The sequence below is a fragment of the Hemitrygon akajei genome, chromosome 1 (assembly GCF_048418815.1).
Source record: "Hemitrygon akajei chromosome 1, sHemAka1.3, whole genome shotgun sequence".
NCBI lineage: Eukaryota > Metazoa > Chordata > Chondrichthyes > Myliobatiformes > Dasyatidae > Hemitrygon > Hemitrygon akajei.
The window spans coordinates 136,406,006-136,432,232 of NC_133124.1; the positions used below are offsets into that span (position 1 = coordinate 136,406,006).

General features: G+C 41.1%; 1 protein-coding gene across 1 annotated transcript in view; it reads right to left on the reverse strand.

The window, feature by feature from the left end:
* Nucleotides 1-26,227, reverse strand: part of dpys (dihydropyrimidinase) — a 65,811-nt gene that overhangs the window by 12,077 nt on the left and 27,507 nt on the right. The window contains exons 3-6 of the mRNA XM_073052053.1: nucleotides 24,976-25,155; nucleotides 17,422-17,611; nucleotides 9,035-9,191; nucleotides 3,442-3,583 (exon numbers count right to left, since the gene is read on the reverse strand). Of these exons, the coding sequence (XP_072908154.1) occupies nucleotides 3,442-3,583; nucleotides 9,035-9,191; nucleotides 17,422-17,611; nucleotides 24,976-25,155 (669 nt within the window). The remainder of the gene's footprint in view (nucleotides 1-3,441; nucleotides 3,584-9,034; nucleotides 9,192-17,421; nucleotides 17,612-24,975; nucleotides 25,156-26,227) is intronic.

Consider the following 26,227-nt stretch of genomic DNA (forward strand, 5'->3'; position numbering starts at 1 on the left):
AATGATGGGGTCAATCCATTTATCTTCTTCTGCTTGTCGGATGATTGCATTTCTTACATTAATGGCTAGATCTATTTTGTTGAATTGGAAAGAAATTAATCCCCCTACCATATTTCATTGGTTTTCTCAAACTATGTTATGTCTAAATTTGGAGAAAATTAGAAGTGTCGTATATGACCCTTCTATTAAATTTGAAAAGATTTGGAGGCCATTTATTCAATATTTTCACATGATGTAATTTGACCCTGTTCCAATCCTATTTGTTTTTCCGGTTTTGATTATATATAGATATATATATGTATAGAGAGAGAGAGAGAGAGGATCAGAGTTGGGGACACTGATGATTTTGTAATTTTTTTATAGATACTATAAACAGCGTATTTATATTTTTTTATATTTTTTTTCTCCTTCCTTTTTTTCTTAATAGTTAGTTTAGTTTTTCTTAGGGTATTAACATTTTTTTTCTTTTTCTCTTTTCTGTTTTTTTTTCAACATGAATTACTTAGTTTTTTTGGTCTCGTTTATATGATATTTGTATCATTCATGATTTGGGAAGACAACTATAATGTACTTATTGCTTATGTATCATTTTATGTTCATTTTAATTTTATAAATTTGTAATCCCATTATGTACTAATCTTATCATGTTGATATTAATAAAAAGATTGAAAAAGAAAAGAAAGAACAATTATTTTGATGTCCTTGACATTTGTGTACTGGAAATGACATTAAACAATCTTGAATATACTCTGTCAAGACTTTTCAGTCCATCATAAATTTCAGTCTATTTTTCTCTTTTCTTCTAAACTCTAATGTATACAAACCCAGTGTGTCCAATCTCTGCAGTTAAGACAACCTGACCATTCTAGCTATTATACAAATGCCTTGCACTCTTATTAAGTCAGAGTACGCCACAGGAAGTCTCACCAATATCCTAAGGCACTAAAGTGCAACTTCCCTCCTTTGTTTTCAGTTCCACTAACAATGAACAAAAACTTTCTGTTGGCTTCCCTAATTACTTGCTGTATCTGCACCATTGTTTTTTATGAATTATGCACAAGGTCACCCAGATGCATTATTTTATCAACAACTGAACCTCTTGACCACACCTGCATACTTTTATGCATTGAGTTGCTGCCATATGATTGATTAAATATTCACATGAATGAGCGGGTATGCAAGTGTACCCATTAAAGTGGCCACTGAGTGCACTTTCCCCCAAAAGATTTGCAATAATGAACAGCTTATCCTCCAGGTCACAGGTAATGCATGTACCGTACCATTAAAAATGTGGGAGCCCTTTTTGGCACAGTCATAAGATCACAATAGCAATACCAGCTGTTATTAGCCTTGTTGTGCTCTGCATGAGATGAGGAATATCAGAGTGAAACATCTGATATGCTTCGGGAAAAGCAAAGTCCACCTGAGACAACACAGTGTATTTTAGTAGCTATTTTTAAGAGATATTGAAGGGTATTAGAAAGTACAGATTGTTCTATTCTGCATTTCTCCTGGATGTAATTTTCATGAGTGTGAACAATTATGCAATTAAAAAAATGTAGCAGAACCTGGACTCAATGTAGAAATGATCATTAGGCCTGTTGAGTGACTAAATAAATTACTTCAGGTATAATCATGGATTTAATTGCATTCTTAAGCAATAATAAAATATCAATTATTTATGAATGGTCCAAAGTAAAGCATCTATTGTTTAATTTTGAACAGACTCCTCAAAAATTTATTTCCTTAATACTTCCTACTGACTTTTAAATACTCGTATTATTACATTCAGAGTCACCGTGGCATGCCATTGACCTTACCTCATTTATACTGATCAACAAGCAGGCACAGCACAGCAGTTAGCGCAATCTTTTTACAGTACCAGCGCCACTGATTGATGTTCAATTCCTGTTGTTGCCTGTAATGAGTCTGTATGTTCTCCCAATGACCGTATGTGTTTCCTCCTGGTATTCCAGTTTCCTCCCACATTCCAAAGACTTATGACTAGGTTTAGTGAGCTGTGGGCGCTGGAAGCACAGTGACATTTGCGAGCTGCCCCCTAGCACATCGCAAATGATGACATAAACCTCTGATTTCACTGTATGTTTTGATGTTTCAATGTACAGGCGTACAACAAATAAAGCTAAACTTTTTTCCTTTTACACTAATCCTATCTTGACTGATCGTATTCTCTCCACATTCCCACCAACACTCCCCACTTGCTGCCATTCATTTTCACACCAGGTGCAATCTTCGTTGCCCAGTTAACCTGCCAACTCACATGGTTTTTGGATGTGGGAGGAAAGAGGAGCATCTGGAGGAAAATCCACGTGTTCACAAACTCTGCAGACAGCACTGGAGGTCAGGATCAAAACCAAGTCATTACAGCTACAGGTATGTGGCAGCAATTCTACAAGTTATGCCACAAATCACTTTGTAGGATGTCCCTATATCTGTCACTAGTCCCCAAACTAAAAAACTCATACCTCTACATTTCTCAAAGTTCCCCATTATCCCTAGTTCCCTTTGCTAATTTTGAGAAACAACCATGCGAACCTTTATCAAATTGCTTTGTTACAGCTGAACAATAAAAATGGATTTACTTAGATGAGATCTCCAGGAGAAAAGAATCAAGAACTGAATTATAATCTCATTAATCAGAGGTCCACGTGAGTCTGGATGTCGATGCCCAAAAGTCAAACCCATGATTAGTGTCCTGGGGTGAAGACAAAATTTGGAGGCCCCTTGTCTATGAGGATCCAGAGACAAGGACTTCTCCCGCTGCTTCTCCCTCCATATTCTACACCATGCTTTCTGCCACGTGGAGGTACCTGGTGGCCCTGTCTCAGTCTCTGCCACAGCTCTGGGCCTCTCTCTCCTCCACCTGTCATGGACCGCTCCAACATTTTACCCTCCCAGGTACTCTGGAGAACAGGAGGACTGGAGGCAGCCTGTCCTGGGGGTTGAAGGCCTGTCTGGATGTGTGAGCAGGTGGGAGGGATGGGAAAGGGGCCTGTTTTGCTGGTGTTTTGGCAGCTTGCGCTAGGCATGCAATGTTGGCACTGGCATGTGTGGCAGCACTTGTGAGCTGCCCCCAGCACATCCCTGGGTGTGCTGGTTGTTAATGCAAACAACACATTTCACTGTATGTTTCAATGTACGTGTGATAAAAAAAATTTAAACGTGAATCCAAATCTGAAGTTTATGACAGTGGTTCACTTCAGCTGCTCATTTTCAGAGAGAGAGAACAAAGGAGATAAAAGAAGGTAAGAAATAAACAAGAGAAAGAAGGATAAAGGATGAATGAATTACATTAATTAAACTTGATAACAGCAATTAAGCCACTGCCCTATTAATGATGTGAATCCCTTCCTCTGATAATTGTAAAATCTTTAGCTATGCATCAACACTATTGTCCATTTATCTTCAAGTCACACTTACCACTCCTTTCTCCCAAATGATGGACATCCTGTCTTCTACGCCATTCACTCCATTTGGAATCTTTGTAAAGTCATCTTTTCCAAAGGCCTTTTGGCAGCCATTGAATGTGCAATTATCAGTTCCCGTCACAGTGAGATCGTCACTATAAAGAGAGATGAAGTGAGGGTCAAGTAGAGTCTGCCAGTGTAACGCTTTACCAAAGGCATCTGTTGAAGAAGGTATCTTAATCCATGAAGCAGATCCACTCATCATGTTTAAAGTATTGATCCCTATACCTGGATACAGTGAAATGCTTTTTGTGTTGTATGCCATCCAAAGATTATGACATGTACATCATGGTAGTAAAAAGAGAATAATGTTACATGTACAGGTAAACAAGTAAAGTGCAAGGTCCATAATGAAGTAGATTGCGAGATCGAGAGTTCAACCTTCAGCATATGAGAGATCCATTCAAGAGACTGTCATATTCTGTTGAAGGAATGTGCAAAAAGACAGCACACTGATTTGCTTTGGTGACCCCAAGGAATAATTTTCAGCAATATACTTGTAATTTTTCATTCTTGATTTCTCAGCCAGCAGCCAGACCAAAGGAAGGAGAGGATATTCTGCCCAGAAGACCAATGCTGTCAGAACCACAGGGAAACAGGGGGAAATACAAGCATGGACGAGTTTTGAAAGGGAAGTAAGTGTACAACTGGAGGGTCTGGAACTCCAATCTGGAAGGGCTCAGAGCATTAACGGTGTTATGAATGCAAGGACAAGGTTGAGATTGCAGATATAGGGTCAAATGAGATTTAATGTGTAACCAACGGAAGCAAGTCAAAACGGAGATTATACAAGGGGTGATTGATAAGTTTGTGGCCTAAGATAGAAGGAGTCAATTTTAGAAAACCTAGCACATTTATTTTTCCTACATTTACACAGTCCAGCGGTTGTGGAGCATACGGATCCTTCTTTATAGAAGTTGGCGTCTTGGACCTCCAGAAGTGGTCCACAGCAGGGGTGATTGATAGGTTCGTGGCCTAAGGTAGAAGGAGATGAGTTATTAACTTCAAATTTTCTGCATTTTCATTCAGAGTTGATCTGCACATGCATGTAATGAGAGCTGTATAACTCATCTCCTTCTACCTTGGGCCACAAACTTATCAATCATCCCTACTGTGGACCACCTGCAGGTCCAAGACACACTCGTTACTTGCACGTGCAGTTCAACTCTGAGTGATAATGAAGAAAGTTTGAAGTTAATAACTCATCTCCTTCTAACTTAGACCACAAAGCTATCAATCATCCCTGCTGGGGACCACTTCTACAAAGAAGGGATCTGTATGCTCCACAACTGCTGGTGTACATGTAGGAGGGGACTATATTGAAAAATAAATGTGCTAGGTTTTCTAAAATTGACTCATTTTACCTTAGGCCATGAACTTATCAATAAGCCCTCGTAGGTCAGGGATTGTTTGTAGAATATATCCAAGAACAAGGTGCATATGTGTTTGTGTGTAGGTGGTGATGGGGGGGGGGGGGGGGGGTTGAGGAGAGAAGAATGCGATTTTTTGGTAACAGTATGTCAAGAATTTATTCCTGCTATTTCTGTTGCAAAGGTAATGACATAAAAAGCATTATGCTACTGGATTGGACACTTCTCACTGGTAGAAAACAATGGAAACTAACCACTGACATAGTGCTTCCATGCAGATTCAGGCTGGACCAATCAGAACTCTGCATGGTGTTACATTGAGTAGTTTGTTGTTCTCACCACTGTCAGAAAATCATGAGCTGGACCCAAGACCTCTAATTTACGTCACTAATAGTGAAAGACAGCATTACATAACAACTGGCCTCATTAGATATGTATTTTATGCTTCACATCAAATGCATTAATATGTCAATTTCATCTGGAAGTGTCTAGCTAGTTCCTATCACAACTATGCCAATTGTGTTCAAAGTTGAAAGTACACTTATTATTGTACCAAACTAATTTGGCAGGGGGTGGGAACCGGAGAGAAGGGATTCAGGAATAATAACTCAGATGGCAATAAAACAAAGATAGCATGCAGTCAGACTGTCAGGAAGGGCAGGCAGATGATAGGACAAAATTGCAGCCAGTAGGTTGAGTATCAATGCATTAGGAATGCAGAATCAAAAAGGATAGCTAAGTATTCAAAGTGTTATATCTCAATGCGTGGAATATAAGAAATCAGGTGGCTGATGTTGTCCCACTATTACAGATTGTCAGCTATGATGTGGCCATCACTGAATCATGGCTGAAGGGTGGCTGTAGTTGGGAGCTGAATGTCCAAGGTTACACGTTGTGTCAGAGGGATAGGAAGGTAGGTAGAAGGGGCGGCATGCCTCTGCTTGTAAAGAATGGCATGAAATCAGTAGAAAGATGTGACATTGGACTGGAAGATGTTGAATTGTAGGTTGTTAAGAAACTGCAAGGGTAAAAGGACCCTGATGGCAGTTATATACAGGCCTCTCAAGAGTAACTGGGATGTGGACCACGGATTACAATGGGAAATAGAAAAGGTGTGTCAAACAGGCATGATATGATAGTCATGGAAGATATTAACAAGAAGGTCGAAAGGGAAAAGTCAGGATAGTAATGGATCACAAGGGAGTGAGTTTGTTGAATGCCTACAAGATGCCTTGTTAGAGCAGTTTGTCATTGAGCCTACTCGGGGATCAGCTATACTTGACTGGATGTTATGTAACGAACCGAAGGTGATAAGGGAGTTTAAGGTTAAAGAACTCTTACAAGGCAGTGACCACAATACGATTAGCACAGCTTGAAATTTGATAAGGAGAAAGTAAAGTGTGATGTAGCAGTATTTCAGTGGAGTAAAGGAAATGACAGTGGTATGAGAGAGGAGTTAGCTAAAGTAATTTGGAAGGAGATGCTGACAGGGATGACAGCTGAGCAGCAATGGTGTGAGCTTCTGGGAACGATGAGGAAGGTGCAGGACAGATGTATTCCAAAAACAAAGAAACACTCAAATAGTACAATTTGTGGCTGACAAGGGAAGTCAAAGCTAATGTAAAAGCAATGAGAGGGCATACAACAAAGCAAAAATGAAAGGAAGATAAAGGATTGGGAAACTTTTAAAAACCTACAGAGAGCAACTAGTAGAATCAGGAGGGAAAAGATGAAATATGAAAGCAAGCTAGCAAACAAGATCAAAGTGGGCAGTGAGTAAAAAACAAGAGATGAGAGTGGATATAGGACCACTAGCAAATGAGGCCGCAGAAATAATATCGGGGGACAGGAGATGGAAAATGAACTACATAAGTATTTTGCATCATTCTTCCCTGTGGAAGACACCAGCAGAATGCCAGACATTGAAGAGTATGAGGGAAGAGAAGTGGGAGCAGTTACTATCACAAGGGATAAGATGCTCAAAAAGCTGAAAGGGTACTCAAGTCACCCGGACCAAACAAATTGCACCGTAGGGTTCTGAAAAAGGTAAAGATTGTGGGGACACTAGTAGTGATCTCTCAAAAATCACTGGACTCTGGCATGGTGCCAGAGGATGAGAAAATTACAAATGGCATTCCACTCTTTAAGAAAGGAGGAAGGCAGCTGAAAGGAAATTATAGACCAGTCAACCTGACCTCAGTGGTTGGGAAGATGTTGGAGTCAATTGTTAAGGATGAGGTTATGGAGTACTTGGTGACACAGGACAAGACAGAACAAAGTCAGCATGGTTTCCCCAGGGGAAAATCTTGCCTGAAGAACCTGTTGGAATTCTTTGAGGAGATTAGATAAAGGGGATACAGTGGGTGTTATATATTTGGACTTTGACAAGGTGCCACACGTGAGGCTGCTTCCCAAAACAAGAGTCCATGGTATTACAGGAAAGCTACTGGCATGGTTAAGCGCATTAACTGATTGGTAGGAGGCAGTGAGTGGGAATAAAAAGATCCTTTTCTGGTTGGCTGCCTATGCTAGTGGTGTTTGGCAGGCATCATTGTTAGGACCGCTTCTTTTTATGCTGTATATAAATGATTTATATGATGGAATAGATGGCTTTATTGCCAAGTCTGCAGATGATATGAAGGTTGGTGGAGGGGCAGGTAGTGTTGAGGAAACAGGCAGGCTGCAGAAAGACTTAGACAGATTAGGAGAATGGGCAACAAAGAGGCAAATGAAATACGATGTTGGAAAATGCTTGGTCATGCCCTTTGGTAGAAGAAATAAATGTGCAGATTATTTTCTAAATGGGCAGAAAATCCAAAAATTTGAGATGTGAAGGGATTTGGGAGTCCTTGTGCTGAACACCCTAAAGGTTAACTTCATACAGGAGCAGGGATGTGATGCTGACAATTTATAAGGCACTGGTGAGGCCTCACCTTGAGTACTGTGAACAGTTTTGGGCTCCTCATCTAAGAAAAGATGAGCTGGTCTTGGAGACGGTACAGATGAGTTTCACGAGGATGCTTCTGGGAATGAAAGGGTTATCAAACAAGGAACATTTGATGGCTCTGGGTCTGTGCTTGCTGGAATTTAGAAGGATGAGGGGGATCTCACAGAAACCTTTTGAATGTCGAAAAGCCTAGACAGAGTAGCTGTGGAAACGATGATTCCCATGGTGGGGGAGTCTAGGACAAGAGAGTACAGCCTCAGGAGAGAGTGGCATCCATTTAAAACAGATGTGGACAAGATTCTTTAGCCCGAGGGTGGTGAACTTGTAGAATTTGTTCCCATAGGCAGCTGTGGAGGCCATGTCATTGGGTGTATTTAGGGCAGAGATTGAGAGGTTCTTGATTGGACACAGCATCAGAGGTTACGGGAAGAAGGCCAGGGAGTGGGGATGAGAAGGGGAAGAAAGGATCAGCCATGATTGAATGGTGGAGCAGAGTCGATGGGCCAAATGGCCTAATTCTGCTCCTATATCTTATGGTCCTACATTTATTATCAAAGTACGTCTACAACATACAACCTTGAGATTCATCTCCTTACAGGCAGCCACAAAACAAAGAAACCCAATAGATAAAAACACAAAATGCTGTCTGGCCTGCCAGGCATCAACTGCAGCCGGAACAGGCCAAAGCCTCAGGCAGCACAGAGTTCAGTAAACGTCGTGGACTAGGGAGCAGAGCTGGGCAGAACCGGCCCGTCCCTCACCTCCAGTCTTGACACCCTGATCTTTACAATCTGGCTCGGCACTTCCTGTAAATGTTTTCACTCTGGAAATGTAATGCGACAAAAAGCCTCACCTCACCATCCAGGACTGCCCTCTTCCCACTCTGGCCATCAGGAGCCTGAAGACACACACTCAACATTTTAGGAACAGCTTCTTCCACTCTGCTGTCAGATTTCTGAACAACCCATGAATGCATCAACTTGCTATCCATCTTTTGTACTATTTTTAATTGTAATTTAGTTTTTTTATGTCTTGCACCATACCGCTGCCACAAAAGCAACAAATTTCATGACATATGTTGGTGATAATAAACCTGATCCTGATCTAATTTCTAGATATGTTTATACTTCACAAATCGAGACATCAAAGTAGCTCTGCAGTGTTATAGTGCTCGTATTCATTCTGGAAGTAAAGTTAATAGTTGCAAGGCAGATTTTCACAATACTCACTTAGCCAACAAGTCCATGAGGTATCCCGGTGTAGTGGGGTCAGGTCGTAGTGGAGGTCCCATGACATAAGCTGCAGCTTTGCGCCAGTCTTTGTCCCAATATGCGGTCCCATCAGTTCCTAGACTGGCTGCAATAGGTTCCCCGAAAACAACCTTCCCTAGGAGTAAAAATTTTGTTGGAGACACATCTAATTAGATTACAAAGTACACAGCTTCTCAATGAAGGTATTGCTAGTCTTGTGTGTTAGTATGAATATAAATTTCACTGAAACTCTCACAACCACGTTCAACTAGAAGTGCCAAATAGACTATCCATTTCAGCTTCCTTCTGAGTTCAAAGTACATTTATTATCGAAGTATGTATACCATATGCAACCTTGAGGTTCATCTTCTTGCAAGCTCCCACAAAACAAAGAAATGCAATAGACTCCATGAAAACCTCCGCACAACAAAGATTGTCAAACACCCAATGTGCAAAAAAAATGGATGCAGCAAAGTCTCCAGGAATCAACTGCCATTTATTCTTTGGGGCATTCGTCTGTTTTCATGGATGTCTGGAAAGAACAAGAATTTCAGATTGTATATAGAACGCGGCCTGTGGAAAGCGGCCAGTGAGTGAGTGGGCCAGTGAAGAAGTGGAGATTTGAGGCTTTGACTCGAGTGATTCTGGCAGTTTTGGCAGTTGGGCTGTGCAATCAAGTCAATCAAGATTTGAATAGCTCAGCAGAAAGCCGTTGATTAGGCAATCAAGATTTGAATAGCTCAGACTCAGCAGAAAGCAGCTGATTGGGCAATCGAGGTCAGGTGACCAAGCAGTTTGAAAAGTTCAAACAAATAAATAGAGGGATACCTCAAGCAGAGCGGCCTGTGGAAAGTGGCCAGTGAAGGAGTGGAGATTTGAGGCTTTGACTCGAGAGGCTTCGATGAGAAGAGGCTGAGGACAAGCTTCACTCCAAGTGAGGTAAGGCCGGGTAAGTTCCTTTCAAAGGAGAAAGTTTCAAAAGTTGAGGCAAGTATTGGGTAGGTCATGGCAGCTGGAATTGATATGGGTAGAGCTGCATAACACTAAGGGGCAGAAAATGCTGGTGGGAGTGGTGTACAGGCCACCTAACAGTAGTAGTGAGGTTGGGGATGGCATTAAACAGGAAATTAGAAATGCGTGCAATAAAGGAACAGTAGTTATAATGAGTGACTTCAATCCACATATAGATTGGGTGAACCAAATTGGTAAGGGTGCTGAGGAAGAGGATTTCTTGGAATGTATGCGGGATGGTTTTCTGAACCAATATGTCCAGGAACCAACTAGGGAGCAGGCCATTCTAGATTGGGTATTGAGCAATGAGGAAGGGTTAATTAGCAATCCTGTCGTGCGAGGCTCCTTGGGTAAGAGTGACCATAATATGGTGGAATTCTTCATTAAGATGGAGAGTGACATCGTTAATTCAGAAACAAAGGTTCTGAACTTAAAGAAGGGTAACTTTGAAGGTATGAGATGTGAATTAGCTAAGATAGACTGGCAAATGATACTTAAAGGGTTGATGGTGGATATGCAATGGCAAGCATTTAAAGATCACATGGATGAACTACAACAATTGTTCATCCCAGTTTGGCAAAAGAATAAACCAGGGAAAGTAGTGCACCCGTGGCTGACAAGGGAAATTAGGGGTAGTATCAAGTCCAAAGAAGAAACATATAAATTAGCAAAAAAAAAAGCGGCACACCTGAGGACTGGGAGAAATTCAGAGACCAGCAGAGGAGGACAAAGGGCTTAATTAGGAAAGGGAAAAAAGATTGAGAGAAAGCTGGCAGGGAACATAAAAACTGGCTGTAAAAGCTTTTATAGATACGTGACAAGAAAAAGACTGGTCAAGACAAATGTAGGTCCTTTACAGTCAGAAACAGGTGAATTGATCATAGGGAACAAAGACATGGCAGACCACTTGAATAACTACTTTGGTTCTGCCTTCACTAAGGAGGACATAAATAATCTTCCGAAAATAGTAAGGGTCCGAGGGTCTAGTGAGATGGAGGAACTGAGGGAAATACATGTTAGTAGGGAAGTGGTGTTAGGTAAATTGAAGGGATTAAAGGCAGATAAATCCCCAGGGCCAGATGGTCTGCATCCAAGAGTGCTTAAGGAAGTAGCCCAAGAAATAGTGGATGCATTAGTGATAATTTTTCAAAACTCCTTAGATTCTGGATTAGTTCCTGAGGATTGGAGGGTGGCTAATGTAACCCCACTTTTTTTAAAAAGGACGGAGAGAAACAGGGGAATTATAGACCGGTTAGTCTGACATCAGTGGTGGGGAAAATGCTAGAGTCAGTTATCAAAGATGTGATAACAGCACATTTGGAAAGAGGTGAAATCATCGGAGAAAGTCAGCATGGATTTGTGAAAGGAAAATCATGTCTGACGAATCTTATAGAATTTTTTGAAGATGTAACTAGTAGAGTGGATAGGGGAGAGCCAGTGGATGTGGTATATTTAGATTTCCAAAAGGTTTTTGACAAGGTCCCACACAGGAGATTAGTGTGCAAACTTAAAGCACACAGTATTGGGGGTATGGTATTAATGTGGATAGGGAATTGGTTGGCAGAAAGGAAGCAAAGAGTGGGAGTAAACAGGACCTTTTCAGAATGGCAGGCAGTGACTAGTGGGGTACCGCAAGGCTCCATGCTGGGAACCCAGTTGTTTACAATATATATTAATGATTTAGACAAGGGAATTAAATGCAGCATCTCCAAGTTTGCGGATGACACAAAGCTGGGTGGCGGTGTTAGCTGTGAGGAGGATGCTAAGAGGATGCAGGGTGACTTGGATAGGTTAGGTGAGTGGGCAAATTCATGGCAGATGCAATTTAATGTGGATAAATGTGAGGTTATCCACTTTGGTTGCAAGAACAGGAAAACAGATTATTATCTGAACAGTGGCCAATTAGGAAAAGGGGAGGTGCAACGAGACCTGGGTGTCATTGTACACCAGTCATTGAAGGTGGGCATGCAGGTACAGCAGGTGGTGAAAAAGGCAAATGGTATGTTGGCATTTATAGCAAAAGGATTTGAGTACAGGAGCAGGGAGGTTCTACTGCAGTTGTACAAGGCCTTGGTGAGACCGCACCTGGCGTATTGTGTGCAGTTTTGGTCCCCTAATCTGAGGAAAGACATTCTTGCCATAGAGGGAGTACAAAGAAGGTTCACCAGATTGATTCCTGGGATGGCAGGACTTTCATATGAAGAAAGACTGGATCGACTAGGCTTGTACTCACTGGAATTTAGAAGATTGAGGGGGGGATCTTATTGAAACATATAAAATTCTAAAGGGATTGGACAGGCTAGATGCAGGAAGATTGTTTCTGATGTTGGGGAAGTCCAGAACAAGGGGTCACAGTTTAAGGATAAAGGGGAAGCCTTTTAGGACCGAGATGAGGAAAAACTTCTTCACAGATTCACCACACTGTGTGGAATTCTCTGCCACAGGAAACAGTTGAGGCCGGTTCATTGGCTATATTTAAGAGGAAGTTAGATATGGCCCTTGTGGCTAAAGGGATCAGGGGGTATGGAGAGAAAGCAGGTACAGGGTTCTGAGTTGGATGATCAGCCATGATCATACTGAATGGTGGTGCAGGCTCAAAGGGCCGAATGGCCTACTCCTGCACCTATTTTCTATGTTTCTATACTATATACATTCTCTGATATTAAATGGAATTATTGAACCGTTCATTGGTTGAGGACTAACCGAACAGGTTTCCGCTGTCACATCTCATTTAAAAGTTGCATTCCAATTCTTACTTGGAGCAAGAATTTCACCTTTGTTGTAATTTTTATTCTCTAGTCTTATTTCAGTGGCTTCCTTCACCTTTCAGGTGGTCCCAAAAGCCATTGGCGTAGGACAGTAGTTCTGTGCTGCTGAAGTCAATCCTGCGGTCATTGCTGTAGACCCAGCCGTGCTGACTCTCAATTCAGCTTTGACCCACATAAGCTGGGATTTGAGTTCCTTGCAGGCTTGTTGATGGTATTTATACAGTATTTTTTCAGGATCCTAGTAATTCTTCCAGAAACCGTGGAAGTATAGGGGAGACAGATGGTAGCGGCAGGCTACTCCTCATTGCTAGGTTTCCTGGTTTTTCTGTTGGCCCTTTTAAGGGCCCGATTGATTTCCTTCACCTTGTAGCCACTTCATGGATAATTGTTTCATTTCTTCATGGAGACTCTCCACGTCTGAAATAGTTTTCTCACAGTTATTCAAAGTAGAAAGAACTGCTCTGCATTGGGATAGATGATGGTGGTTGTTATTGTTGAAATACAAGTCAATGTGAGTGGGTTTCTGATAGATGCCATGCTCAAGGCTACCATCCAGTTTCCATCGTATTAGAATGTCCAGGAATGGGAGGCTTCTCCATCTTCTCCATCTCTATCGTAAACTGAATGTTTGGATGTATGTTGTTCAGTTGAACGTGGAACTGTCGGAGTGCCTGGAGTCCATGTGACCACACTACAAATGATGTTATTGATGTATCCGAAGCAGCATTTAGGGCGCAAGGGAGATGAGCTCAGTGCCCTATCCTCAAAGTCCTCCATGTAGAAAATAGCAATAGCCGGCGATAGGGTAGATCCATCCATTTGTTCCCCTAATAGAGGAAGTATGTCGATAAGGGTGTTCAGAAAGGTCAATGATACCCTTATCAAACCCTGACTGCAGGAGGACCAGGTGTCCTTAATGGAAACTCATGTGAACAGGGACACCACGTAGAAACTCACCATTATTGGTACCGGAATACCGATAAATACCATCCACAAACCCATAAGGAATCTCAAATCCCAGCTTATGCAGGTAAAAGGTGGCCTGGGACTCAGGACAGCTGGCATTTACAACATTCCCTGTGAATACGGAGCAGAGTATATCAGCCAGGTGTGGCGCCTGGTGGAAACCCACAGCAAGGAGCATAGGAGGTGCATCTGTTTGGATTTCCTGGAGAAATCAGCAGTGGCAAAACATTGCATATGTAATTACCACAGGATTGATTTTGACAGCCCAAAAGCACTGTGCTATGCCACTAGATTTTGGGACCACCTGGACAGGAAACCATTGAAATCAGACTAGAGAATAAGAATGTCAACAAAGATGAAGGTCTCTGTCTAAGTAAGATTTTAAACAAGGTGGGACAGCAGAAACCTGACTGGTTGAGAACTAACCAATCAAGAGGGACAAATGATGGGAGTTGAGTATAAATACCACTGGACTAGACATACCTAGGCTTCATCCCTGATGAAGATGGTGGAATTTGTCATTGAAACATCAGTTCAAGTCGCCATCTAGACACTGCTGGAAGACCAATAACTTTGGATTTCAAAGGGATTATCGATACTGATACCTCTACCACTAACATACAGGGGGTCCCCAGTGATCAGAAATTCCATTGAACCAGCCACATAAACAGCATGGCTACAAGGTCAAGTCAAAGGCTGGACACACTCTGGTGAGTGCCTTGACTAACATATGACATAGGAGCAGAATTAGGCCATTTACCCAATCGAGTCCTCACCCTCATTTGAGCATAGTTGATTTATTAACCCTCTCAGCCCCAATCTCCTGCCTTCTCTCCATTCCTTTGATAGCTTTACTGATCAAGAACCTATCAACCTCTGATTTAAATATACTCAATGAATTGGCCTCCACAGCTAGCAAACTAGTTAATAGGTGCTAATTAAACTAGTTAACAGATGCTAAAGACATAAAATGTGTTTTGCAATTACTCCTAAAGTGCCATTTCTTGGTCTTTAACTTTGTATGTTCATGTGTCATTTCTAAATTAATGTAAGAAGTAAGAGGTAAGATGATCCCTTTCTAAATGATCTGTTTCAATTCATGTTTTGCTGCTAACACTCTTTGGGGAACCAAATTTGCTTTCAGAACTTCATTTTGTCAATACTACTATGTTGATCTGAAACCAGCTGAGCAGATCTTCAACCAAGCACAGTGGGACACATTAGGACCAGTACATTATGGCCCAATTAAGGAGTTGCCCCAATTAGCTTCATGGAAATAGTTAAAAATATTTTATTAAAAAGCTAGACTACTGTTTAACTGAGTAACAAATGTACCGGTGGCATGGTAGCAAAGTGGTTAGCATAACGCTTTGCGGTACAGGCGACCTGGGTTCAATTCCCACCACTGCCTGTAAGGAGTTTGTATGTTCTTCCCATGACCATATGGATGCTCGAGTCTCCTCCCACAGTTAATTGGTCATTGTAAGTTGTCACAAGTGTGTAGGCTAGGATTAAATCAATTACATAGGGATTTCTGGGCGGCACGGCTCAAAGGGCTGCAAGGGCCTATTCTACACTGTATCTGAATAATAAAATATCTAAACAAAACACAGAACAGATTAGAACATTAACAATACTACTATCATACTATAAAATTGTGTATTGGTTCCCAATAGTCATCAAAGGAGGAATTCACAAGAATTGTCTTGCTGCTCATTTCTTGCCAAAAATCACAGCTTTTTGAACACAAACACGCATAACTGATGCTATTTAAAAAATTGTTCACTACAAGCACGATGTAGCATCTAACAGCCACGTAAGCGCATGCGACTGACAGTAGTTAGAAACTGTTCAGAAACAGTCCCGTCCCAATTAATTGTCATGTTGTCCCAAATAAATGAAGGGAATCTCAGCTACTTAATTATTTTTTGTTCTTTAAGAATTGTCCCAAATAAGCGGCTGCACCGATTAATGAATGGCACAATTAAACAGAATCCACTGTACTTCAAATGAGAGATTGCAAAAAAAAGTCAAAATCCATACATCTTAACTACACATGACTAAATTTTAGTGTCATGCTTCAAAGAGCAGCTTTTTGATCTTTTAGCTAATAAAATACCTTTATTAGTTAAGATGCATTTTCAATTAATATATATGCCCTTGACTATTGAGTGAGGTATTTGGCACCCACATGCAGTCATAAATGACATTTGAATTTACAGTGTTAATCTTAGTAACATAAATTATGTTGCTATGTTAAGCATATTATGAAAATACTGAAGCATATTGAAGCATGTTGTGAAAATACTGAAACCTAACATCGACAGTTAATTACCTTAGTTTTATTCTAATATCCATATTTATGCATACTCACAAGCTCATTTTTTTTCATTATTTGATCATACATTCTGCAATATTTTTGCATGTTGATCGGCTTATTTTAACAATAGAGACAAAGGCATTCAATAAGGGAGAAAGAGGAATTCGGACCGTTTTGCATAATGACCACAAAACATCCCAAACATACGTACATCACAAAGGTAGCAGGTTTGCAACTGTGCTGTATTTTGTCCAAAAAACAATCATTCAGCCTGAGTTCTCAGCTCGATGCCAAGTAATCCCTCTCAAATATCCACAATTCACCTTTAAAAGAACTACTTCCTACTGCTCCCACCACCCAATGTACCGTGGGGTGAAGACCACATTGTTATGGGAATTCAATTCATTCCAGGACAAATGAGTGTTTTCGTGAAAAAAACTTAAGAATCAGCAATGCACAGGGAATAACATCATCCTGTATTTTCTTGAAGCTGAGTTCCAAAGGACAGGAAATAACCCAAAATGGTTTATGTCATATTTTACTTCTGGGGGGAAAATATTTTCAATCAGAAATGCTGAATAAAATGCTATGCAAATGAAGCTCCGGACAAGTTTGTTATTAAGCTGAGCAGCCTATAATTACTGAGTGTGGGTCTGAAGAGTGTAAGATTTGACAGAATCGTCACAAGTCTTGCTCTTCTTTCGGCCAGTAATCTAGAATGCATCCATCTGGTCCACGTGACTTTTCAACTTCCAGCACTCACTTCCTTCAAGTACCACTTTTTTATCCATTTTTATCTTATTAATCTCATTACTGCCACTTGCTTTATTACTATATTGACAGTGTGGTGTTCTTCAGGAAAGGTAGTCTTCAAGAGAAGACATGACTGAAGAACTTAAAACTAGCATCATTACTGGGATTCAGAGAAGTCACTGCATCACTGCGCTCTGCCATTTTGTTTCATTGTGATCACTCACACCACAACAGAGGGGTCAGTAAATTGGTATTGGATGAATTATTTATGTTCATGAATGCTACAAATCCATCGGTGATTGTACCTTCAGTGCAGCTGCCCCAGAGAGAAAAGGATCAGAGAATTAACATTCCAGTACATTACACTGCAAATTAATAAATCGGTAAATTATTGTCATTTCAGTACAGTAAAATAATTTTGTTTTGCATGCCATCCATACAAATCATTTCATTCCAATGGTGCTTTGAGGGATGTGTTGAAAATGTGAGAAAGACTATAAATCAGCAGTGCATGGAAGAAATGGGATTGAATGTCTGTCATTTCTTACCTTCTCTCCGTGCACTAGCAATCACTTTAGCGGCAGATTTACTCATTACATGGACTATATAGATGGGACAGTTAACACAACTGGCTATAGTAATTGCCCTTTGTGTGGCTTCAGCCTCTACTGCTTCAGGTCGACAAAGCTCATGACCTTCAGGTCCAAAAATTCCCATTACAAGCATCTGCTTTGCACCCTGCAGAAACAAACAAACAACAAGCAGAAATAAATAAAACTGAAGATTTTATTTAATACTATGGTAGAAAACATAAGTCGGCAAAAACTTACAACATTCTTCAATTTTTCTTTAATTTGTGCTTTAGCTCAGTAGGAAGTCACTGCAGGTACCCTCCATCTCAGAAACTATCCTGACTTAGAAAATTACTGCTGCTTTTTCTATTGTCAAAATTCTGAAACTTTCTAAGCAGCAGCACTGTGGCAGTACGTCACCTCAGTGACCCCCCCTCCCCTCCCCCAATATACATTATAGAGTCATAGGACTGAGCTCTCATTGGCATCAAGCACCCTCTTCACTAAATCCTATACCTGTCCTATTTTATTTTTCCTACATTCTCATCAACTGTCCAAGTTTCTACCATTTACTGCATCTGCATTCCAGAGAGAACTTCCAGCTGTCAAACCACCAACTGTCACATCTGTGGAACAAGAGGGGAAACACGGGCAATCAACTGGAGAATTACACACATTAAAGGTTAAATTAAATCTAAGGCTGAAATCACTGAAATGGTGAGGCAGCAGATTTACAAGTAGAACCATTATGCCACTTCTGCTAATCTCTGGGAAGACCAGAACTGTAACCTTCAGTCCATGACATTAACCATATATCTTTGCTACTAATTTCCTACCCTAGTCACAGACTCAGGTTGAACCACTGTCTTTGCCATCAGCTGTCTAGTTGATTCAGAGCCAGTCTTCCAAACCCATTCATTCTGTTATACAGTCTTCCTCCACACATATAATATAGCCTGGCACTATCCCTACATCTGGTGCTGAAACCCTCTCTCACATTTTTTTAATTTCTAGAGCATGAACATACTCCCCATTTTTTCCTTCCATTATTTTCATTATCCTAACCCATGCTAATTCCTTGGCTTAGCTACATGGGAATGCTGCCTTCAAATGTCTTCAATTAAAATTTTTCACCTGTGAATTTAAGCCACCCCTCCAAATATTTTTTGCTTTGGTTTTTCAAATCCACTTGTACTTTTTTGAAGCATCTATGCACACTTTTGCCAGTTAAACGTGCTAACCAAATGCAGGCAGTTATTGCTTATACCATTCAATTCAATCAGGGTGGGACAGTAACAAGAGGTTAGCACATCACTTTACAGTGCCAGCAATCTCCAATCAAGGTTCAACTCCCACCACTGACAGTAAGGATTTGGGTTCCCCAGTTTCCTCCCACATTCGAAGGACATACTGTTAGGATTAGTAAATATATGGGCACTGTACTATGTTGGCGCCAGTAGTGTAGTGACATTTGCAGGCTGCCCAGAACAAACCTCGCTTATTTGATTTAGCACAGTCTATGCATTTCATTCTCCAAGCATTTGTCCCTTTTGATTTGTGAAATGATTGTAAACTCAATGAAGTTAAATGGAGGGGTGAATTTACTACCCATATGTCTACCCTTCCCAATTCAGCACTAAGGGCTATATTCAACAAGTCACTGTGCTACCTGCGGCACCAATAACAACTGACAAAGAATCATAGTACAACAGAAATGTACAGGACAGATACGATTACAAACCATTTTAACTCACCTTGTTCCTACTGGCCTTGATGCTTGTCTATGCTAATCCTATTTTTAATCCACATCCTTCTGCACATTTACAAATGCCTTTACAATACCTCCTCCGGAAGTTCATCCCAGTCAATTTCTTCTGCACACTCTCTATTGTTAGCACATCCTTCCTGTAGTGTGATAATAAGAACTGCACACGATTAAGTGCAGTCTAACCAATATTTTGTACAACTGCAACATGACAACCCAAAGTGCCTTGGTTTATGAAGATGAGCACATCAAATGCCTTCTTCATCAACATATCAGGGAGCTATGGATTTACAATCAAGCTGTCTCTGTAAACCAATGCTCCTAATGCCCCTGCCATTTACTCTATATGACCAACCACAATTTGACCTCCCAAAGTACATTATGTCTGGGTTCGATTCCATCCATCACTGTTCTGCTCAATTTTCTAGATGATTTATATCCCACTTATATCCCTTGAAAATCTTCTTCACTATCTATCACTTCACTAACATTTGTGTTATTGGCAAACTTACTAATCATCCAAGACGGTTATGCATTACAAACTACTAAAGGTACCAGCACCAAACCTATGGAATACCACTTGTTATAGACTTCCAGTTATGAAAACATCCTCTGCCTCTTATTTTACCAATGTTCCTCAGATCCGTTCACATTAAACTTCTGGACCAACACAGCATGCAGGACCTAATCAAAACCCTTAATATAGTCCATCTAAATTACATCTACTGCTCTACCCTCATCAATTTTCTGAGACACCTCCTAACGAATTGCACGTTTGTGAGACATGATCTCCCCTGCTCACAAGCACACTGACTCTTTCTAATCATTTCTTGCAAGTGAATATAAATCCTGTTCTTCAGATTCTTTGCCATCAACTTTCAATTACCGATATGAGGCTCACCAGCCTGTAGTTTCCAGGCTTACCTCCTACTAGCTTTTGGAACAAGAATTAGCTGGCCTCCAGTTTGCTGGTGCCATACCTGAAGTTAACTTTGCAGTTATGATGCAGTTTTAACACTTAGAACTGAGCCATTCCATAATAGAAATTCAGAATTATGCCACAGACAGAAGCCATTCACCCATCGTTACTAGAGCAATCCCATTGATCTGATCTTTCCCTATTGTCTTTCACTTTTCCTTCTTTAAGCAGAGATCCCTTCCTAATCCATTATAAAAATCATCACTTCAGGGAACAAAATTCCAAGTGGGTAGGAAGTTAGAGTCTGTATTCAAACAACTGTCGTATCCTGGTGAATGGTCACGTTCAAGTTTATTGTCATTCAACTGTACACACATATACAACTAAACAAAACAATACTCCTCTGGGACTAAGGTACAAAACACAGTACATTCATCACATGAAGTAATATTAACACAATATTATTAACAGATAATAACATCTATATTCTGAAAGTGCATATACAACATATAGTTAAATATACATCAGTATTACCACTACTGGTGCTGGCGTAAATGATGTGTAGTGGGTGGTAAGATGTTCAGAAGCTTCGTAGCCTGGGGGAAGAAGCCACTAGCCAGCTGGAATATGAAACAGATACTATGATTGTAAACCAGGATGGTATGTTGCCTCCCTGGTGCAAGGGTCAAGGATGTCTCTGAGCGGCTGCAGGACATTCTGGAGTGGGAGGGTGAACAGCCAGTGGTCGTGGTGCACATAGGTACCAATGAAATTGGTAGAAAAACAGGATGAGGTCCTACAAGGTGAATTTAGGGAGTTAGGAGATAAACTAAAAAGTAGGATCACAAGGTAATAATCTCTGGATTACTACCAGTGCCACGTGCTAGTCAGAGTAGAAATAGGAGGATATTTCAGATGAATACGTGGCTTGAAAAATGTTGCAAGGGGGAGGGATTCAAATTTCTGGGACATTGGAACCAGTTCTGGGGGAGGTGGGACTGGTATAAACAGGATGGTCTGCACCTGGGCTGGACTGGAACCAATGTCCTAGGGGGAGCGTTTGCTACTGCTGTTCAGGAGGCTTTAAACTAATGTGGCAGGGGGATGGGAACAAGTGCAGAGAGACAGAGGGGTGTAAAATGAGGGTAGAAGCAAAAAGTAGTAAGGTGAAAAGTAAAAGTGGCAGGCAGGCAAATCCAGGGCAAAAAGCAAAAAGAGCTGCTTTTCAACATAATTGTATAAGGGCTAAGAGTGTTGTAAAAACAAGCCTGAAGGCTTTGTGTGTCAATGCGAGGAGCATTCGTAACAATGTGGATGAATTGAATGTGCAGATAGTTATTAATGAATATGATATAGTTGGGATCACAGAGACATGGATCCAGGGTGACCAAGGATGGGAGCTCAACATCCAGGGATATTCAATATTCAGGAGGGATAGACAGGAAAGAAAAGGAGGTGGGGTAGCATTGCTGGTTAGAGAGGAGATTAACGCAATAGAAAGGAAGGACATTAGCCTGGAGGATGTGGAATCAATATGGGTAGAGTTGCATAACACTAAGGGGCAGAAAACGCTGGTGGGAGTTGTGTACAGGCCACCTAACAGTAGTAGTGAGGTTGGGGATGGCATTAAACAGGAAATTAGAAATGCGTGCAATAAAAGAACAGTAGTTATAATGAGTGACTTCAATCTACATATTAGATTGGGTGAACCAAATTGGTAAGGGTGCTGAGGAAGAGGATTTCTTGGAAAGTATGCGGGATGGTTCCAACATGTCCAGGAACCAACTAGGGAGCAGGCCATTCTAGATTGGGTATTGAGCAATGAGGAAGGGTTAGTTAGCAATCCTGTCGTGCAAGGCTCCTTGGGTAAGAGTGACCATAATATGGTGGAATTCTTCATTAAGATGGAGAGTGACATCGTTAATTCAGAAACAAAGGTTCTGAACTTAAAGAAGGGTAACTTTGAAGGTATGAGACGTGAATTAGCTAAGATAGACTGGCAAATGATACTTAAAGGATTGATGGTGGATATGCAATGGCAAGCATTTAAAGATCACATGGATGAACTACAACAATTGTTCATCCCAGTTTGGCAAAAGAATAAACCAGGGAAGGTAGTGCACCCGTGGCTGACAAGGGAAATTAGGGATAGTATCAATTCCAAAGAAGAAACATATAAATTAGCAAAAAAAAGTGGCACACCTGAGGACTGGGAGAAATTCAGAGACCAGCAGAGGAGGACAAAGGGCTTAATTAGGAAAGGGAAAAAAGATTATGAGAGAAAGCTGGCAGGGAACATAAAAACTGGCTGTAAAAGCTTTTATAGATACGTGAAAAGAAAAAGACTAGTCAAGACAAATGTAGGTCCTTTACAGTCAGAAACAGGTGAATTGATCATAGGGAACAAAGACATGGCAGACCAATTGAATAACTACTTTGGTTCTGTCTTCACTAAGGCGGACATAAATAATCTTCCGAAAATAGTAAGGGACCGAGGGTCTAGTGAGATGGAGGAACTGAGGGAAATACATGTTAGTAGGGAAGTGGTGTTAGGTAAATTGAAGGGATTAAAGGCAGATAAATCCCCAGGGCCAGATGGTCTGCATCCTAGAGTGCTTAAGGAAGTAGCCCAAGAAATAGTGGATGCATTAGTGATAATTTTTCAAAACTCCTTAGATTCTGGATTAGTTCCTGAGGATTGGAGGGTGGCTAATGTAACCCCACTTTTTAAAAGAGGAGGAAGAGAGAAACAGGGGAATTATAGACCAGTTAGTCTGACATCGGTGGTGGGGAAAATGCTAGAGTTGGTTATCAAAGATGTGATAACAGCACATTTGGGAAGAGGTGAAATCATTGGACAAAGTCAGCATGGATTTGTGAAAGGAGAATCATGTCTGACGAATCTTATAGAATTTTTTGAAGATGTAACTAGTAGAGTGGATAGGGGAGAGCCAGTGGATGTGGTATATTTAGATTTTCAAAAGGCTTTTGACAAGGTCCCACACAGGAGATTAGTGTGCAAACTTAAAGCACACGGTATTGGGGGTATGGTATTAATGTGGATAGGAAGCATAGAGTGGGAGTAAAACGGGACCTTTTCAGAATGGCAGGCAGTGACTCGTGGGGTATCACAAGGCTCAGTGCTGGGACCTCAGTTGTTTACAATATATATTAATGATTTAGACGAGGGAATTAAATGCAGCATCTCCAAGTTTGCGGATGACACAAAGCTGGGTGGCGGTGTTAGCTGTGAGGAGGATGCTAAGAGGATGCAGGGTGACTTGGATAGGTTAGGTGAATGGGCAAATTCATGGCAGATGCAATTTAATGTGGATAAATGTGAGGTTATCCACTTTGGTTGCAAGAACAGGAAAACAGATTATTATCTGAACGGTGGCCAATTAGGAAAAGGGGAGGTGCAACAAGACCTGGGTGTCATTGTACACCAGTCATTGAAGGTGGGCATACAGGTACAGCAGGCGGTGAAAAAGGCAAATGGTATGTTGGCATTTATAGCAAAAGGATTTGAATACAGGAGCAGGGAGTTTCTACTGCAGTTGTACAAGGCCTTGGTGAGACCACACCTAGAATATTGTGTGCAGTTTTGGCCCCCTAATCTGAGGAAAGACATTCTTGCCATAGAGGGAGGTCAAAGAAGGTTCACCAGATTGATTCTTGGGATGGCAGGACTTTCATATGAAGAAAGACTGGATCAACTAGGCTTATACTCACTGGAATTTAGAAGATTGAGGGGGGGATCTTATTGAAACGTATAAAATTCTAAAGGGATTGGACAGGCTAGATGCAGGAAGATTGTTTCTGATGTTGGGGAAGTCCAGAACAAGGGGTCACAGTTTAAGGATAAAGGGGAAGCCTTTTAGGACCGAGATGAGGAAAAACTTCTTCACACAGAGAGTGGTGAATCTGTGGAATTCTCTGCCACAGGAAACAGTTGAGGCCAGTTCATTGGCTATATTTAAGAGGAAGTTAGATATGGCCCTTGTGGCTAAAGGGATCAGGGGGTATGGAGAGAAAGCAGGTACAGGGTTCTGAGTTGGATGATCAGCCACGATCATACTGAATGGCAGTGCAGGCTCGAAGGGCCGAATGGCCTACTCCTGCACCTATTTTCTATGTTTCTATACATGTTTTAGCACTGTTTGATATTGAAAATAACAGCTTGGTTAATGTGACTAATAACTGAATTGGTAGAGGTGTGTGAGGGATGATAAATGACAGAATCCAGAGAGACTGAAGGTCAGAAGCACAATTAACTGTTTGCTCACCCACTGAACTCACCACAAAATCCACTAGTAGAGAAGTGATGCACTTAGGCGAAGTCCAGATATTCTCTGCATCACACTCTCCTCGATATCAGGGATGGCTGCTGCCTCCCATTCATTTCAATCAACAAACTCGTGACAGAGATATTTGCTTGACGTACTTTAGTCACATTAGTATGCTTTTGTTTATTTCTTATTACTTATTTAAATCAAATGCTAAAGTTTTGATGAAAAACCCAAAGCAAACAAGGACTGGATACTCCAGGGATGAAGCTTCAGGGTTGGCCAAGTCCACTTTTCACTTGAAGCCCGTCTGCCTTGCTAGACATGTGTAAGTCTGCTCATTCAGTCCTCTGTACTTAAGAAGGTGCAACTAGAGGGTTATGGCAAGTCAAGTTGTGGAATGAGTTGAAAGCAATCTTTTCCGAAGTGTTTAAAATGTTGGAATCATAAGAACTTCATTTTAATTCCTTGGTTTTTAATCAAGCGAAAACCAAAATGAAAAGTACAGCACACGTGGGAAAACGTTGAGGGGAAAAAAGCACAGCTTGGTTAATACTCACCTCAGATATTAAATGCCCATTTTCAGCATGAACCTGAGCAATTGCTCCCAACTTCTTACAGTGACGGAAGGCAGAATACAATTCATCATCCTGAAGCATGAAGAGATCTTTGTATGCCATGAACATCTTAAAGGAATTCACACCCCTCTCACTGACTAATATTTCCATTTCTTCTTTCACCTGTGAAAAAGCAGATTAAAAAGGTATATAACCATATAACAATTACAGCACAGAAACAGGCCATCTCGGCCTTTCTAGTCCATGCCGAACGCTTATGGTGGTTTTCCACATCTACAACAGAGGGAGCAAGACAGAACAGAGGCAGGGGCAGACAGACAGAAAGGCAGAGGAAAAAAAAAGAGGTGGCAAGAGAGAGAGAAGGACATGAGAACGAGAGAGGAGAAGCGGGAGAGAGAGTGAGAAAGAAGGCTGAAAGAAAGTGGAATCTAGTATAAGTAGAGAACAGTGAGCAATTTGGAGAAGCGGGTAAACAGTGGGGACAGAGAGAAATGAGACCAGACGGAGGATGACTACAGCCGGGACAAAAGGGAACGAGATGGAAGTGCTGCCCAGGTCAGCAACTGGAGGGCTGCCAGTCACTCAAATCAATCCCCAGACTGTTTCTTTAACACAATATACCATCCATATTTACTGAACTCGGTATAGTTTGTGTACTATTGTTGCACACATGCTATCTCTTCTGAACTTGAACTTTTTCATGAATTCCAGTGTCAATTTGGAGTTGGTGTTCAACTACAGGGAACTGTACAATCAACGTTATAATTTCTTCAATCCAAGACCATGTAAAGTCCCCAGAGCAGGTATGTATACCAGCCTATAGTAACACCTATGACTCATGAAGAACATTACAGAACAGACGTCTGGCATCCTCAAAGCATAACTGCCACTTCCTGGAAAAATAAACACAAGAGATTCTACAGATGCTGGAAATCCAGATCAATACACACAAAATGGCGGAGGAACTCAGCAAATCAAGCAGCATCAATGGGTAGGAATATGTAGTCAATGTTTTGGGCCATGAACCTTCATCAGGACTGGAAAGGAAGGGTGAAAAAGTCAAAATAAGAAGGTGGGGGAGGGGTCGGACTACTAGCTGGCAGCTGATAGATGAAACGAGGTGAGCGGGAAGGTGGATGGAAGGAGAAGAGAAGCCAAGATTGGAACCAAGTTGGTGGAAGTAGTAAACGAATGAACTAATGGAGAAAAGAAAGGAGGAGGGGTAGCAGAGAGA